This window comes from Parus major, chromosome 14 (assembly GCF_001522545.3).
Source record: "Parus major isolate Abel chromosome 14, Parus_major1.1, whole genome shotgun sequence".
Lineage (NCBI taxonomy): Eukaryota > Metazoa > Chordata > Aves > Passeriformes > Paridae > Parus > Parus major.
Genome location: NC_031783.1, coordinates 3,015,277 through 3,030,614, shown reverse-complemented (window position 1 = coordinate 3,030,614; position 15,338 = coordinate 3,015,277). Strand labels below are relative to the sequence as shown.

Genomic DNA, 15,338 nt, shown 5'->3' with positions numbered 1-15,338 from the left:
CCAGTGCTGGATTGTTCTCAGGGTGAAAAAAATTTCCTAACACCCTGCTGGAAATTCTTGTCAAAGGACCAGGAATGGCTCCTGAAGCTTTTGGGCTACCCAGAAATTCTCTGGACAACAAGTGAAAGGCCTCAGACAGCTGGTTTGGTATAGGATAATAAATCAGGTACTTAGGCAGGGATATAACACTCTGATCTAGCTTTACTCTAGGGTTTCTATTGTCAATCCAATCTAAAAAATTCAGTCAGTCTACATAAATACAAAGGATTGGGAGAGAATTACTGGGTAAGGGACACAGCTATTAGAAATCCCATTCAGGGACTAGACAAATGGCTAATGTTACTTTTCTGAGATTAAAAACCAACTGTTACAATATAATGTTGTAAATGCCATAGCAAAGAAAGCTTCTGCCTTAAATATTCAATTACTCTTCTTTATTCTAGACCTGGCATCTGTCACAAAGTGCTGTGCAGCTCTGACAAATCAGATCCTCCTTGAAAACATGTCTGGGAAGGATGGTTAAGCAAGAAGTAAATGTAAGAACTTACATTTTCCAGTAAATATTCCTGTTTCCTTTGGTATGCATTCAGAGACAGAGTTTGGCTCTTGAACCTAAAAAGAAAGTCAACAGGTGCAAGGAACAGGTTCAGTATTACACTTACATTAACTGCTTATAAAGTCTGATATTTGTACCTGTTTCTTTTTGTGTATCAATCTCCCCTCTGCCTCCCCACCCAGGCTGTCCTGCAAACAATGGAAAACATGACCCAAAATGTAGAGTATCAGGTGGGTTCTCAGAAAGCCAAGACTATTAGGGCAGGTTTATTGCATAGTGCATATAGAAATGTGAAATGGGAGACTCCACAGTGTGAGCTACCTCTTCTGAAAGAGGCTGAAATCCTTAAATCACACTTATTTCCTTGCAAACTGCCATCAGCAAGTGATAATATGCTGTATTTGCAATATGTTGCAAATCTGTTGCAGAGACAAGGAGTCTGGAAGGAAGTCAAGACCACAGAGTGCCACCACAATTTCTTCTCAGGAATTAAGAGGCAGAACAAACAAGCAAACTTGTCCAAAACCTTGTGCTTGTGCTCTGGCAATACTAATTAAAAATTGCCTATGCTATTCAGAAAATTGAAGAAACAGATGACAAAATTTGCTGATCACACTGGGCCAATTAGGGTAGTAAAGACAAAAATGGCAAAGGATTGCAGATAGAATTCACTTCACTGAGTGTGATAAAATGGCAAATCCTGTTCTCTGTGGACAAATGTAAAAATGTTACACAGAGAAAACAATCCTAATTTCACATATACCAGTATTGGCTCCAAAATAAATAATAGTAGATTAGAATGAAATCCTAGCATTTTTCTAAGTAGCTCTATAAAAACACCAGCTCAATCCTCATTAGTAGTCAAAAGGCCAAACAGGAAATTAGAAGTCCAGACTCCTACTCTTTAATTCATCATTAGAAATAAACCTCCTGTCATCCACAATACATCAAATGGATCTACACTGTGCCTAAGAAAAATAAATAAAGACTTGTCAACACTTGTCTCCTACAGTTCCATTAGATCCCTGCAATTTAACCACTGATCCCCAGGATCTCCTGTGTTCCCAGACTGCAATATCCTTCATGTGGCAGCAAATGTCCCTGGGGCAGTCAAGGTAATTCAGGTGAGACTGAACAAGAAATGGGCTCTGAAATAAAAACACAGAATCTAAACCATGGAAAATCCCTCCCACTGGGGTACCTCTCTCACAAACCACTTCTGTTGCTCAGAACTATTCTAAAACACCAGTCTGGGAATTAAAATTTGCAACTTTATTTAAAATCAAAACCCATAGACACAATAAAAGGCACTGCATTTACTGACTGCAAAACAATGCTCTCCCTAGCAGACCAGAAACCATTTGTGCCAAGGCACCTTATCACCTCTTTTCTCCCTTTCTTATCTGCTCAGATCCCTTCCTGATGATTCCATTCCACTGATGCCCAATATATTTTCTTTCAGATATGGTCTCATTTTCTATTATTTTAACTACTTCTGCTAGTAGGAATTGTCCTACCTGTGTTCTTAGATTCTTACAGCTAAAACAAAACACCACCATAATACAGGAGTTATTGGAAAAGCAATATAAAGTAGGAAGTATTACCAATAAAAAGTAGAAAGTATTACCATGGTCTTAACACCTGACCACACTGTCCAACACCTTCCCTGGGAGGAATAACTAAAGTAGGAGCAACCATTCTGGAAAAGATTTAGAATGCTAACACAGGGGTATAAATCTCTTGAGTGGCTTGAGGAAGGGAGTGGGGAAGAATTGTTTTGTTTCTTCCAACACAAAACCTAGAGAACATTAAATGAAACTAGCAACAAACAGAAGGAGGTTCTTTGTGCCATGCAGGTTCAGCTGGGAAACTTGCCACGGAGCACTGTAAATTTTACAAGTGCACGTGGGTTCAAAAAGCTGGTGGATGAATTAATGCAATAAAAATCTGTGGCAGGATATTAAACACAGAGGTTAAGTGTAGAAAATCCTTGTGAGACACATTTCAAGGGGCTGAATGAGTGTTTCAGAGCAACACCACTCTGTGTTTGTGCTGTTCTTTCATTCTCTCTAAGCAGCCACTACTGGCCCCAGAGCTGAATCAAGGGCAGTAGCCACAGTCTGATCTGCTAAAAAATAAACATGTTAAGGATTCCTGAATTCAGAGTGGACAGAGAGATGGCCATGGATAACACTGACAGAAAAGTAAGCCACTTCTGTACAAGCTTTTGGGAAGTTTTTAGTAAAACACACCATTTCATCTGCTGAACGTGCAACAGGGAATAAAGGGGAATGATCAACAGCAGGGAATGCTCAAACTGCTCAATACTGCTCTGACAATGTTAGGCTGGGGAAGACAAATTGTGCACTGGATCTGTATCATTCTGGTAGCATAAACATCCCCCTACAGAAATCCTGGTGGAACCAGCAAATACACAGTGACAGGGAGATCAATGGCTCAGTCACAACAGCTTTTGTTGTTCCACCGCTGATACAGCAGTTTCACAGTCAGAACAGGGGTGTGAAGGGCATCAGAGCTGAACAGCAAAATGAAAAGCAGAGCCTGTATCTGAGCAAGCACCAGACAGTCCAGGGTCAAGCTTCTGCCATGGAAGAGGTCCTGGTGAATGCTCACAATAAGCACATGAACAGGAAAAGAAAGGTCAACTTCAGCTTGTCTTCATGAAATCGTGCACTGCACAAGGTTCTGAGCAGTTTCAGATACTGCAAGCAAAGATGAGATCAAAATTACAGCAGAAGTCCAAAGGTTAGAGCCACTGACTTGTGGTCTTAACAGTGAGATCAAATTCCAACACCACTGGATCTCCTCCTGTCTTGTGAGCCACAAGATAAAGAGGTCGAGACAGAAGGGGAAGGTTTGGCAACCACACAAGGCTCATTAGGAACCACATATCCCTGGGAAGGTTTTGGCTGGAGCAGCTGGAATTTGGATTGATTTACCTTTGGGTCTCCTGACAGACTCACAAGTAAGAGTGTGAACCCTAGAAAAAGACAACCACACTGATGCAACAGAGGGTGCTCAGGAAGATCCTGAGAAAGTAGAAAATTTTAAGGAAAACAGGGCAAAGCCTGTCACACATCATCTTGAGAAAATCCTGTGGGATCTTTGCTCAGACACTGGACTGCTGGGCTGGAATGGCATAAGGCAAGAGCTCAAGTGCTTGGAAATACAGCCTTTTTCCAAGGAGTGGAATACCTCCTGCATGGAATAAATAAAAAGGAATAAATAAAATTATGCTGCAGAACACACCCAAACCTGTGACAATGCTAGTCAAAGAAAGAAAAAGTGGAAAAATAAGGGAAGGGTTGAGAGGAAGAGACATCCCTAATTTGTGGAGGAAGAAATCAGCAATATGAAAAATATGATAAAACCTTTGATTTGGAGTGCCAGGGAGCACAGCTACTCATGACAGGAGTAAATGCATGGGGAAAATCACTGACAGGGCTGAAACCTTCAGGAGCACCCAAATCATAAAGAACTCCCCCTAGTCTCTGTCCAAGTGAAGAAGTAGGCTTATTAATTAATAAGGGAAACCAACATTTGGAGGACCTTTAGGGCTTTAAAAAAAATAGCATAAATTATTGATCTGGTGAAAAAAAAAACTTTCAAATAGTCATAATTGTGTTAGTTCTTCTGTGGTTTTATTCCAGCCTGGAAATGTGTCCATTACTTCCATGTTTCAAACAGACATTTATAGAGAGTTTTGAACATAGAGGCCCCCACCTGTTGATCCTCTGTTCTCAACCCTGCTTGTGTAAAAGGTCTCTCATCTCCCTCCCTGTCTGCAGTTGTTGGCCTCTTCAGCTCTTCCTCATACCTCAGGGAGCTGGAATCTCCCATTTCTCCATCATATGTCTCATCATAGCAGTAAATGGCTTCAAGAATATCATCATCAGTAGTGAACAATATGGTATCCCCAAAGTGCTCTGGAGCTGAAGGCAACACACAGAATTAAATGGAGAAATAATGCAAAAGGAATGTAAAGAATGAGAAAAATTATTTTTGGTCCTTCTTTGCATTTAATTTGCAGCAGTGTTTAAAGATAATATGTGGCAAATTGGTACTGACTATGCCTATAATTTGTGTTTCACTCTCAAATTTATACTGCACAGTGGAAAAAACACAGAGAATTCAGTCAGATTTCAAATACATATAAAAGAAAATGGGGGAAAAAAGCTTCTGAATCACCTTTTCCAAAAGACCATGCATGTGAAAACAAGCAAAAAGCTGCAAGTTTGAAATTTCTAATGTCTATCTGATGTGATTGAAACACAGACTTGTTGCTAAGACATAGTTAAAAATGGAGATTAGCTCTGTGTGCTGCTAAAATCCCCAGTATCAGTGAAGAATGCATTAATGGGCTTTGCATTATGGTTTTAAATCTAACACCAGACAAAGTGCCAGCTTGCTTTGAAGTGGAAAGTGATAACAAACAAGCTAAATGTATTTTGTTTGTATTGTACTGCTGTTTCCACAAGCAAAATAAGAAATGATAGCCTACCTCCAGACAAGGTTCCTGAGGCTTTGGCAATCTCTCCTTTAAAGATGCACTGCTCATCCAACTCCATGATAATGTCTTTCACACCTCGGAAGGAGTGGATGCGGGATTTATTGTAATTCCAGATCCTGATCATCGCTACCTGACAGGAATTCACAAAGTCAATAAAGACAAAGTGAGGTTTTCCAGGGGTGAATGGTGCCAGCCAGAGGTGCATATCATCCTGGGTCCGATTCACCCCATCTATCAGGTTGCTTACTATCCTGGGATCATTTCCATAGGCTGGTAAAATATTTATGTCAGAGGGTTCAGCTGTTATTTTTGCAATCTGAACAGGCTGTCCTTTAGAACTGAAAACTTCAATTCCATTAAGACCAACATAATGTCTGTCTCCCCACGTTGTTCGGATGTCTATCACCAAGTGCTGCCCACAAGGTAAAACAGGGATTTTGAAATCACTTCCATCCTGTATCTCCACAGAATTTTCTTCCTCTTGCCTCTTTGGTAGTGTTTGCAGTCCCTCTTTTCTCTGATGTTCTCCAGGCCGGTTGATTTTCTGTTGATGGAGAAACTCATCAAAGATATCCCCTTGAAAATCCATGTTCGAGATCCGGCCACGGTGGGAATAATTAAATTTCACCAAGGACTTCCAGGACTCCTGCAGAGTGTGCTCTTGCTCACTGCACCACTTCATTCTAGAGGTTGCTACGTCCTTGATGGGAAAGCCTTCATCTGAAAACAACATCACAAAGATATTTAATGTACAAACAGGACTGGGAGCAAACCATTCCAACACTGACTTTGCAGAATGATGCCGAGTCCCTGACTGTGAATTCTCTGACAGCAGCACTTTTACTTTGCCTCCCTACCATGAAGGCCACATGTCCCAGTTTCTCTTCCCCACTCAGATACAATGAACAAAATCACTTTTACCTGTGGAGGGGCAGAACTTCTGCCATGGTACAAACTGCAACTAAGTTTGAGGCTATAAATTCTTGCCTCAGCCCTTAAAGAAATTGGGATTTTTGCCCAGTGATACTTACTCTGTGGCTGTCACAAGAGTTTAAATCATCCCTCTGCATTTCTGCAGGTCTTTCATGCAGCTGGAAATGGCTGAACTGGTTAATGTAAAGCTTTACAGAGAAAAGCTGGTTCTTCCTCTTGAAATGAGCCACAGGTATATAAAGAAAAGTGGTGGGAAAAGGAGTAGGTTCAGCAGACAGGGAGGATGAGGTGAGCATTGCATTCTAGGCAGGTAACGTCCAAATATTTTTCCCACTTTTCAGCAATTGTGAGGTGTAGAAGGAGGATAATGACAAGCTATCCAATGGGAATGCAGTGAGGATAAAAGATCACAGGGGCACAGTGGGAGCAATGCATGTTCTCCTCATGGCTGCACTGGGGAACTGCTTCATTTCCATCTCAAAACAATTAAGAACAGATAATAACCAAGATTTTCAATAAAGCAGTCACTCAAGTATTTTCCTCAAATAAATGAAGAAAAGGAAGTGGAGTACTAAACAATTATGGGCCCGTGAGCCAGATTTTACTTCTGTACAGTGTCCTTGGGTGGGTACTAAAACAAATGGTTATCAAGAATAAATGCCAATTGCTGTGAAATGCAAAATGAAGTTTTCCCAAAAGACTGCTCAAGTCTTTTAACTGTGTTTTTGGAAACACTGGAAAGAGGCAATGTTCCAAACCTATCCATGGCAAATAATCATTTACAGTGGGGCCACGTGAGAAAAAAATTAAGAATTTTAAAGCAGACGGGAAACTACCTAGAAAAGGGTTCCAGACTGAAAGCCTGGAGACCAACCTGGCCATTCCTTACACCACAAGGAAAATGCAGACATGAAGGAAAGGTTCATATTTCAGAGAACATCAGACATTTATAAGTCACTTTCTTGCTCACATCACTATCAGTACAGATACCCAAGAGGTGGGTGATCCCAACAATACAACCCAGAGCCTCACAATTCACCTGGACAAGGTACTGTACATATATTTACCCCTTGAAAACGTCAAATCTTGAAGATTTTGGGATGAGAGTACTTAACAACCATTGACCATCCTTGTTTGGGAAGGTTTTTCCCTTTTTTTTTTTTCAAACATGAAGTATTTCCAAAGTCTAGAGGTTACAATTCTGAAGCCCCTCTAGTGCAATGGGAAGTGAAGAATTTCATGAACTACTTTAAGGAGTGTTAACACAAGTGGAGCTCTGAAAGGAAAGCAGAGGTGGCCCAAAAGCAGAATGGCTGCAGGCCTACAGGGTGTGGCTTTTTTAAGACTCTAAAATGCATTATTTATTAATGACACCCCAAACATCCAAGTCCCCTCTGGGCTCAGGAGTGTCTTGAACCACCAATTCAGCTTCTGATGGCAACACACACCACACAATTCCTCTCAAAACTTCAGTAGACTACATTTTGGGGCAAGACTACATAGAAAAAAACCACCTTTCTTCTCCCTCTGTTGTGTTAATATCTTTTTTTACTCCCTGCAGTTATAAACAGCAATCATATTTCCGTGCTGCAATCACATGCTTCATTTCCCAAATCATTCTAAAAGCTCTCCTCTGTATCTGTTCCACTTGGTAATCAGCTTTCCTGAAAATGGATGATCAGAGCTGCAGCTTTCCAACCGAGGTCTCACAAGTGCCTGTGTTGAGATATTGAGGTTTCCCAAGTACCCAAAATGCTTCTGCTGCTCCATCCTGGGAGTGCACTGCTCCAATCACTGCTCACACCAGCATTTCAGTCAATCTGCTATCAGCTACTCATCCGTGATTCTGCTCTTCCTCAGTCATTTGCAATTGATGATTACTCAGCTTACAACTTAATTTTTGGTTATTAGTCCCCAGATGAGCCTGCAAGCATTCTAGTGAATTGCATTCCATTGCTCCAGTCCTCAAGTTCATCGTTCTGTGTGGTTCTTCAATCTCCTTAACTCATAATAAACCAAATTATATGGAATTTGCAAATTTTATCAGCGTACTCCCACCATTTCCTTGGCACATTAAACTGGTTGTCAAAGAAAAATTGATGTTTTTATAGCAACATTAACTCGAGACAAGCCTGTACGTGCTGTTACTAATTCCTGTTGTTCTTGTGAACCATTTAGTGACCAAAGCCATGCTGTGACATCCACAGGAGCCTCTGAGCCTTCCCTTTGTCCCACCCTCCACTGGGAACTGTCCTTCTCCCAGCCCCAGGCCAATTAAAATCCAACACTCTCAGGGAAACACTTAAAAGGTTTCCCTGTTGTTAAAGCTCTCTCAGCTCCACTTTGAAGATGGTTTTAGCCTGCACACACAGCAGAGAGAACAAAAGCTGCTGGGTGGCTGCAATTTCCCAGGGACTAAAACACATCAGGAGCTTTAAGCACCACAGGACAACCGGCTCTGAACAAAATCAGAGGGCATTACATTGAAAAATTATAACCCTCATCTTATAGTTTACATTGAAGTTCCTAATTTATCTCCATTTTCACAACTGAACAGAACTTCCCAAGGTGGGATTTATTTACAGCTTTCAGCATGTGAAGGTTTTAATGTAACAGATACTGTAAAATGTGTGAAACAGTAAATGGGCTGCAGGGAGTGGGGTGGGTGAAGGACAGGTGGCATCTATTCCAAACTTTGCTGTTCTTCTCTTCTTCGAGGTACAACTTCAGACACACTGATGAAATTGCTGTTTTCTCCACAGAAGGTCAGACAAGGAAAAATTCAGACATTCTAAGTTTAGAAAGAACCATTTTCCTCACCTTGGTCTGAAAAAATCCCTGCAGTATCTGCAGTAGAATTTGAACTGGCACTCCTTCATTTAGGTACATTTTCTGTCCCTTTTCACCCTCACTTTCATGCAAACACCCAAATTCAATATACAGTAAGATACATATTCATGTAATTTTTTCTGATGTCCAATCAGCCCCAAAATTTCAATTTGTAGTTTTGTAACATCTTATTCCAATTCTCTGGGTCTTCTTGTCCTTGTTGTATTAAACTCTTCATTTGAGACAAGATACTGAATGCTGAAGAATTACAGAATGCCAAGGAAGGGGCATGAAGGGTCCAAAAACCAGGAGTCAGAGTGACATAGCTTGAAACTGAAAAAGGAAGACAAAAATATATCCCAAGCAATGGTGTGTTGGGTGAAAAAGAGACAAAGTAGAACTTGTGGGTAAGAAATTCTACTTTTCTGTTATTTACACTTGTTAAAGACAAAAATATTATCATATTATTCATGCCCTGAAAATTTCATAGCCATGGACAGCCAGATGTTGGGATAAAGTAGAACTTGGGAAGTTGCACAAGTCTCCTACTGTTCCCTGGGGACAAACTGCTGGATCCTGCCACAAGCAGAACACAACTCCACAAATCTGTATCCTCCACCTCCAACAGGAAGTTTGGGGAAGGAAAACAAGGATAATCAACAGCACAGAGCAGACAACAGCTAAATTTATTTATATTATTTATTTATAAATAAGACGTCTGAGGGAGAGGTTTGTAAAGGTATGAGCAGAGAAGAAAAATAAGGGTAGTTTTCCATTCACTCTGAATAAATATATTGAGCATCTATTCTCACTGAGAAAGACACAAAGCTACTACACAAATAAGCTCTGCAAATTTGGGATGCAATCTTCTTTATCTTTCTGTAGATTTTAATTGATATTAGCAAACATTTGCTGTCTGCAGGACTGTCAAATTTTAGAACATAATTTACTGAAATTTAGTCTTCCAGCTGCTCCAAATAAATTAAAAGCCCCTAAATCAGAATGTAAATTTTCCTGAAGAGTGTTTCATATCAGGTGTAAGACCAGGAGAGAGACTGAGTATTCTCACAAGGAAAATATCACAAATAGCCAAACTAATATGCCCTGTCTAAACTTTCAGGAATCTCAAGAGGTCCCTTCCCACCCAAAATGAGTTTGTGCTTCTGCAAAGTGGAGAACATGTCAGCACTTGTACTGAGGTTGCTATTGTGTCTTCTTACCTTTGAGAGCAGAATCATCTTCTCCAAGATTTGTAGAGTTTAATCCTGGTTTTTTACCACACATGACACTTCTCCTTCCACTCAGAGGGTTCTGTAAACTGCAGCAGTTTTTGTTGGAAAGGTGGTCAAAAATGTCCAAGTCCTCATCAGCATCCTTTCTGATCAGTGTTTGTGATCTCCCATCTCCAGTTGCATTTCTACTATTGGGTCCTCCCAGTTCATGCCTCTGACATTTGACATCCTCGTTTATCAGATTTGAGAAGTTTTTCTTTGTTTCATCTGGCTGTGTTTGAAACCTTGAGTTGAAATTCTGCTCCGTAGCAAGCCATGAAGGCTTCTGCCTACTGGGAGTAACTTGATTATTCTGTGCTACCTGGGAAGATGACTGTAACCAAGAAGGAATTGCACCTGCAGAATTAGTCAGTTTTCTTCCTGTTAACTTTTCCATTTGCTCACTCAAACAAAGTTCATCATCAGACTGAACGTGCTCTGCTGCTGCCTCCTCTTTGGCATCTTTTATACAAACTTGAGATGGGAACACTTTTAGATCATCCTCTAACTGAGAAAAATTTTTCTTTGTAAAGCTGATTGAATTCATCTTAGGCTCAAGAAGATTTTCTTCTGGCAGAGCTTTCCAGTTCACTGAAGCACTGTTTGATTCTGAGCATTTAAAATGTGGGTCTGTTTTCTTCTCTGGGCCTGCAGGTGCATTTCCTTCTTTCCTCTCAGCTGAGGGAGATGCTGAGGTATCTTGCTTGTGATCTGTAAGGTCAATTGTAGTGTTCTGGTCAGCAAGGAAATCTCCAGAGCCTCTCTCTAATTCACCATCAAATACAAGGTGCTCATCAACATACAACTTCACCTTCTTTGCTCCAACATCCAGGTCCTACCAAAATAAAGGTATGAAGATTTCAGTCAAGCTTTCAAGCATTAGATATCACAGCTCTGGGACTCTGACACTTGAAACACTTAATCAATACACGGATGAAAACAATTAAACCCTGGGTCAGTACATGCTTTTGACTGCTTTTTAATCTAAAGTTGAAACTACTAAAAAATACTGTGGAATATATAAGATTTTTTTTTTTAAAGTACTGAAAACCCTGCTAGACACTGCTATGAACCACTTTGTCTGACAAGGTTTGATTATTTAGAAAAGCTTGAGGGGAAAAGCCTAGATTAAGTACAATTATATATTATATTTGATCAGGATATAAATTCCAGAGGCAGATTTTGCTTCAGGAGCTCTAAGATTCACCACTTTCACGACATATTCCACAGCCAACAACCACCCAGATCAAAGCCACCAGAGTTAAAAAGATTTACAGAGTCACAGAAATGCAGAGCTAGAAAGTACAGTGAGGAAAAAAAATCAACCAGTCCATCTCTTTCCACTGAAGAATGTAAAATAACGTACAGCATTGTGAAGAAATCTAGTTTTAACAGTTTTCAACTAATCTGCCTAGATAGCCTATTCCAACACTTAACTAGCCTTTTAAACAGCAGACCTTTATCTCAGACACAATTCTGCCACTCACAACTTTATCTCTATGTTCTCCTTCTCTGTGGCACTCACCAATACCTGATTTTTTTTTATTCCATTGAAGTTAGAACTAATGTTCTTTCTATTCTCCTCACCATTTCAATATAACCTTTTCTCCCTCTTGACAAAAATACCATTATCTTCAAAGAAAATATAGAAGATGAGACACAATCCATCTCCTTTCTGTTCTCTAACTTGTCCATCTCGTGGAGTCTTTCAGAGACTCTCTGTTCTTTCCTCCTTTTTGTGAAAACTAAGAAGCTTTTTGTGAAAGTAAGAAGTTTCAGTTTCATCCCTCTTTCTCATCTCCAGCCTGTCAGTTCTCCTTGAAAACTGAATTAAATTTTCCTCTGCTCCCAGACTAAACCAGTCACTCCTTCCCTTCCAAGCACAAAAGTCTCTGGTTCCACTCCTGAACACACTGTTTAAGCCTTACAAGATTTCATAGCTTCCATCCTTTTGCCTTCCCAATAATAACATCTCTGAGACCAAAAAATGCAATATGGACCTACCCAGAGGAAAAGCAGAAGATGCAGGTGTGACAAGAAAGCTCCAGGTGAGGGAGGGGAGTGGGTGAAGGAATGCAGGACACATTCCTGATAGGAAAAAGATAACTTTCACTGAGTTCCCAGGGAACAGCTGTAAACCCAGTTTAATTGGCCATTATGGCCTGGCTGCCTGTGGAACTCCTGTAGGATCATCCAGTGCTGTATTTCTGTGCTGATGCAGTCTGCCATAAAACAGGATATTTCTTCACCTTGAATGAGGAACACTGTGCTAGGTTGATCTAACTGGGGATCAAAACATTTCAATAATTACATTATTAAATAATTGCAATCTGTTGAAAACTACCTGCATGTCTTTGCCTGGAACTACGATGGGGAAGAGAAAGACTATCAGGATGTCCCAATAATGCTATTTTTAAAATTTCTGTATATCTAAACTGCCAATGTACTGCTTAAATGCTAGAGATATTGGATATTCACAGCTGAATTTGGGATAACTGGAATATTTCTCCATAACATTCCATCTCTATTGGTGTTAGGAACACCCAGCCCTTTGTTCTGCATTTTTACCTGGAAATAGGTATAAACTGAAGGGGATCACAAAAATACAGATATACATTTGAAAAGTATTTGTCAATGTCATCTTTTTAAATTAAAATCAGCAACTTCTTAAGAACAACTTGTTTTGAAATCCCACTGCACTCACCAGCAGCAGAGGAGGTCAGGTAGACAGAGAAAACACTACAAAATGAGATAGTAGAGCTCATTCTCCCTGAAAAGGGGACAGTCAAGCCCAAAAAAGAGCCACTCACTTCAAAACTAGTTTTCCAGTCAGTGGGAGACTCTCTGATGTTGTGGAATGTCTGGGATAGATATTTTAGGAAGCAGAAAAGGTGTCTGAACTGTACCAAGATGAAGCAGCCAGGTATTTCTGGGATAACAGAGACAGACTGGACTGGGACAGGCGTTCCAACAGCTGATAGCTCAGCAGAGCTAATGAAAATCTGCACCAAAATCCTGAGCAGACTGAGCCTCAGGGAGGAAAAATCTCAACACATCTCAGAGACTCCAAGAACAAACATATGCAGGCACAAGACTAAGAACTGCTCTTTTTTATTCCCTCCCACCCCTCTGCTGAGTTTCCAGTTGCTTAGTGATCTGTTCTGGTGGAAAAGATTGGCAGTTCAGCTTCCCCAGCACCACTGCTCAGCTCTCCTCAAGCGTGAGGAGGCTGGAAAAATCCCTTCCTCAGGAGTAATCCCACCCTGTAAACAAACACTTCATCCAAGGCAGGGCTTTTCCCTCCTGCAAGAGTAATTAAAAGGGCACAGTGTCTCAGAATAAACAGATAGGGATGAGCAGTGTCAGGAAGAAAAAATATTTTGTGAAAATAATTCTGGTTCCATTTGATGTTCCTTCCCAGCTTGCACCCTCAGCCCTCGCAGAGTGTCTGCTGGGATAGAGCCTCCCAAGGAGAAAATGGGGATGGTATTTCTGGCCATTTCTGTCATATTTGTGCACAAAGGACAGAGCTTAAAACCAGAGGCGCTTTTCTGATAATTCCTCCTGGACAGAGGACCTGAAATTGCTTCTGCCTGACTTTTCAGAAAAGTGTGAAAAAGAAGCAGTAGGAAAGAAGTCAAGAACCAAAGAAAATTTTTCTACAAAACTGATTGTGCTGGAAGAAAGCTGCTGCATCCTTACAGACAATGCACCCCAGGGGTAATCCAGCACTGAAAAAAAACCCCAAGAGAATGGACAGGAACACAGGCACAAAAGGAACAAACACACAAGAAACCACCTGAAGAAGAGACTTATTTAACTGGAGAGCAACTAAGACCTTAAGGCATTTTGGTATTGATTCCATTCCCAGTTTTGTGAAGACATACAACAGACATTAGACTGGATCTTTGAAAAAAGTTTTAATAGCACCAAGTAACCATGCAACTTCAATGCTGTATTATGTAGTTGCAAAATGTCTGACTGTTGCAGATAAACATGAAAAAAACTGGCTGCCCTTACACTTGTTTCCTTCCTGCAGACTAAAAATCACTTCCTTTTTGGGGGGGTCTCATCTGAAGTAAATAAAGACAAGATGAAGCCTGAGATCTTCCTTGTAATTCAATTAACCAGTGAATCCATGACAATGATGTCATCTGACTTTTACAGCTTCCTTCAGTCATATTTTTTCTCCTTCTAGACTCAAGTTCTGAAATTCAAATATACAAAAGTACTGGCCTGACTTAATTTTTGGCCTATTTTTGGAAGCAGTACTTGGACATCTCTCACTTTCATGTTTTTTGAGGGAAAGAAGGCATTTAAAATTATTCCCAAAATCCACACAGAAATCTGGCTCTGGATTTATATTAGCAGGAAGAAAATTGTTCATTCATTGTATTTTAGGGGTTTATACTTCTTAGACAAAACTTTCTCGTGACAAATTACAGAATTAATAAGAACACTATTCTTTCATCTTAAGGATAATGAGACATTTCTTCAGCAAGGGTAAAGTGCTGCATTTCCACCAAAATCCATAGGATTATACTCTTGATGGATTTTTTACATTGCCTCATAGCAGGTTATTAAAGAAGCAGAGCCTTGAAACACGGACAGACATTTCTGTGTAGTTCCTGCATTCTATTCAGTAGATTGGTAACAAATCACACCATTACCTCCAACAACAGCAGCCCTTTCCCACACTCTAATGATGATGGAACATCCTGTAGACCACGTTTTAGTGAGAAAAGCTATTAAAATTCCAGGAAAAGAAATATAAATCATGTTGTAGTAAATTTGTTTTAAGCTGTCCCTTCCATGGCCATTTCCGTATGTATAAATTACCATATGTGCTTATATAAGAACATGGATGAGAGCAAAACCAGAGGGATAAAGCTTCTTATTTATAATCCAGGACAGCAAATCCTCTTTGATCCAGTACCTGAGATTTTTTTCTTAACACTGCAGTGTACAAACAAGAATAATATTCATGGTGACATTCAAACACACAGACAAGAGACCATCTGCCATCTGCCATGATATGTCTCTCTTGTAACAGTAGATTACTGGTTTTATTATGAGCACACAGTAGTGGACTTTTTAATTGTCCCTGCCCAGGGAGAGGGGCTGGAACTGGATGATCTTTAAGGTCCTTCCAATCCAAACCATTTTATGATTCTCATTAAAGTGACAAACCCCAAACTGAGCAGCAGTCAGCCTGTTT

At 40.2% G+C, this 15,338-nt stretch overlaps 1 protein-coding gene across 5 annotated transcripts in view; it reads right to left on the bottom strand.

The window, feature by feature from the left end:
- The window catches only part of KATNIP (katanin interacting protein), a 56,345-nt gene that overhangs the window by 18,987 nt on the left and 22,020 nt on the right, over positions 1-15,338 (bottom strand). For all 5 annotated transcript variants that reach the window (XM_015642668.3, XM_015642666.3, XM_015642667.3 and 2 more), the window contains 4 exons: positions 10,070-10,955; positions 5,079-5,807; positions 4,301-4,509; positions 549-612 (listed from right to left, as the gene is read on the bottom strand). In XM_015642668.3, the coding sequence (XP_015498154.1) occupies positions 549-612; positions 4,301-4,509; positions 5,079-5,807; positions 10,070-10,955 (1,888 nt within the window). The remainder of the gene's footprint in view (positions 1-548; positions 613-4,300; positions 4,510-5,078; positions 5,808-10,069; positions 10,956-15,338) is intronic.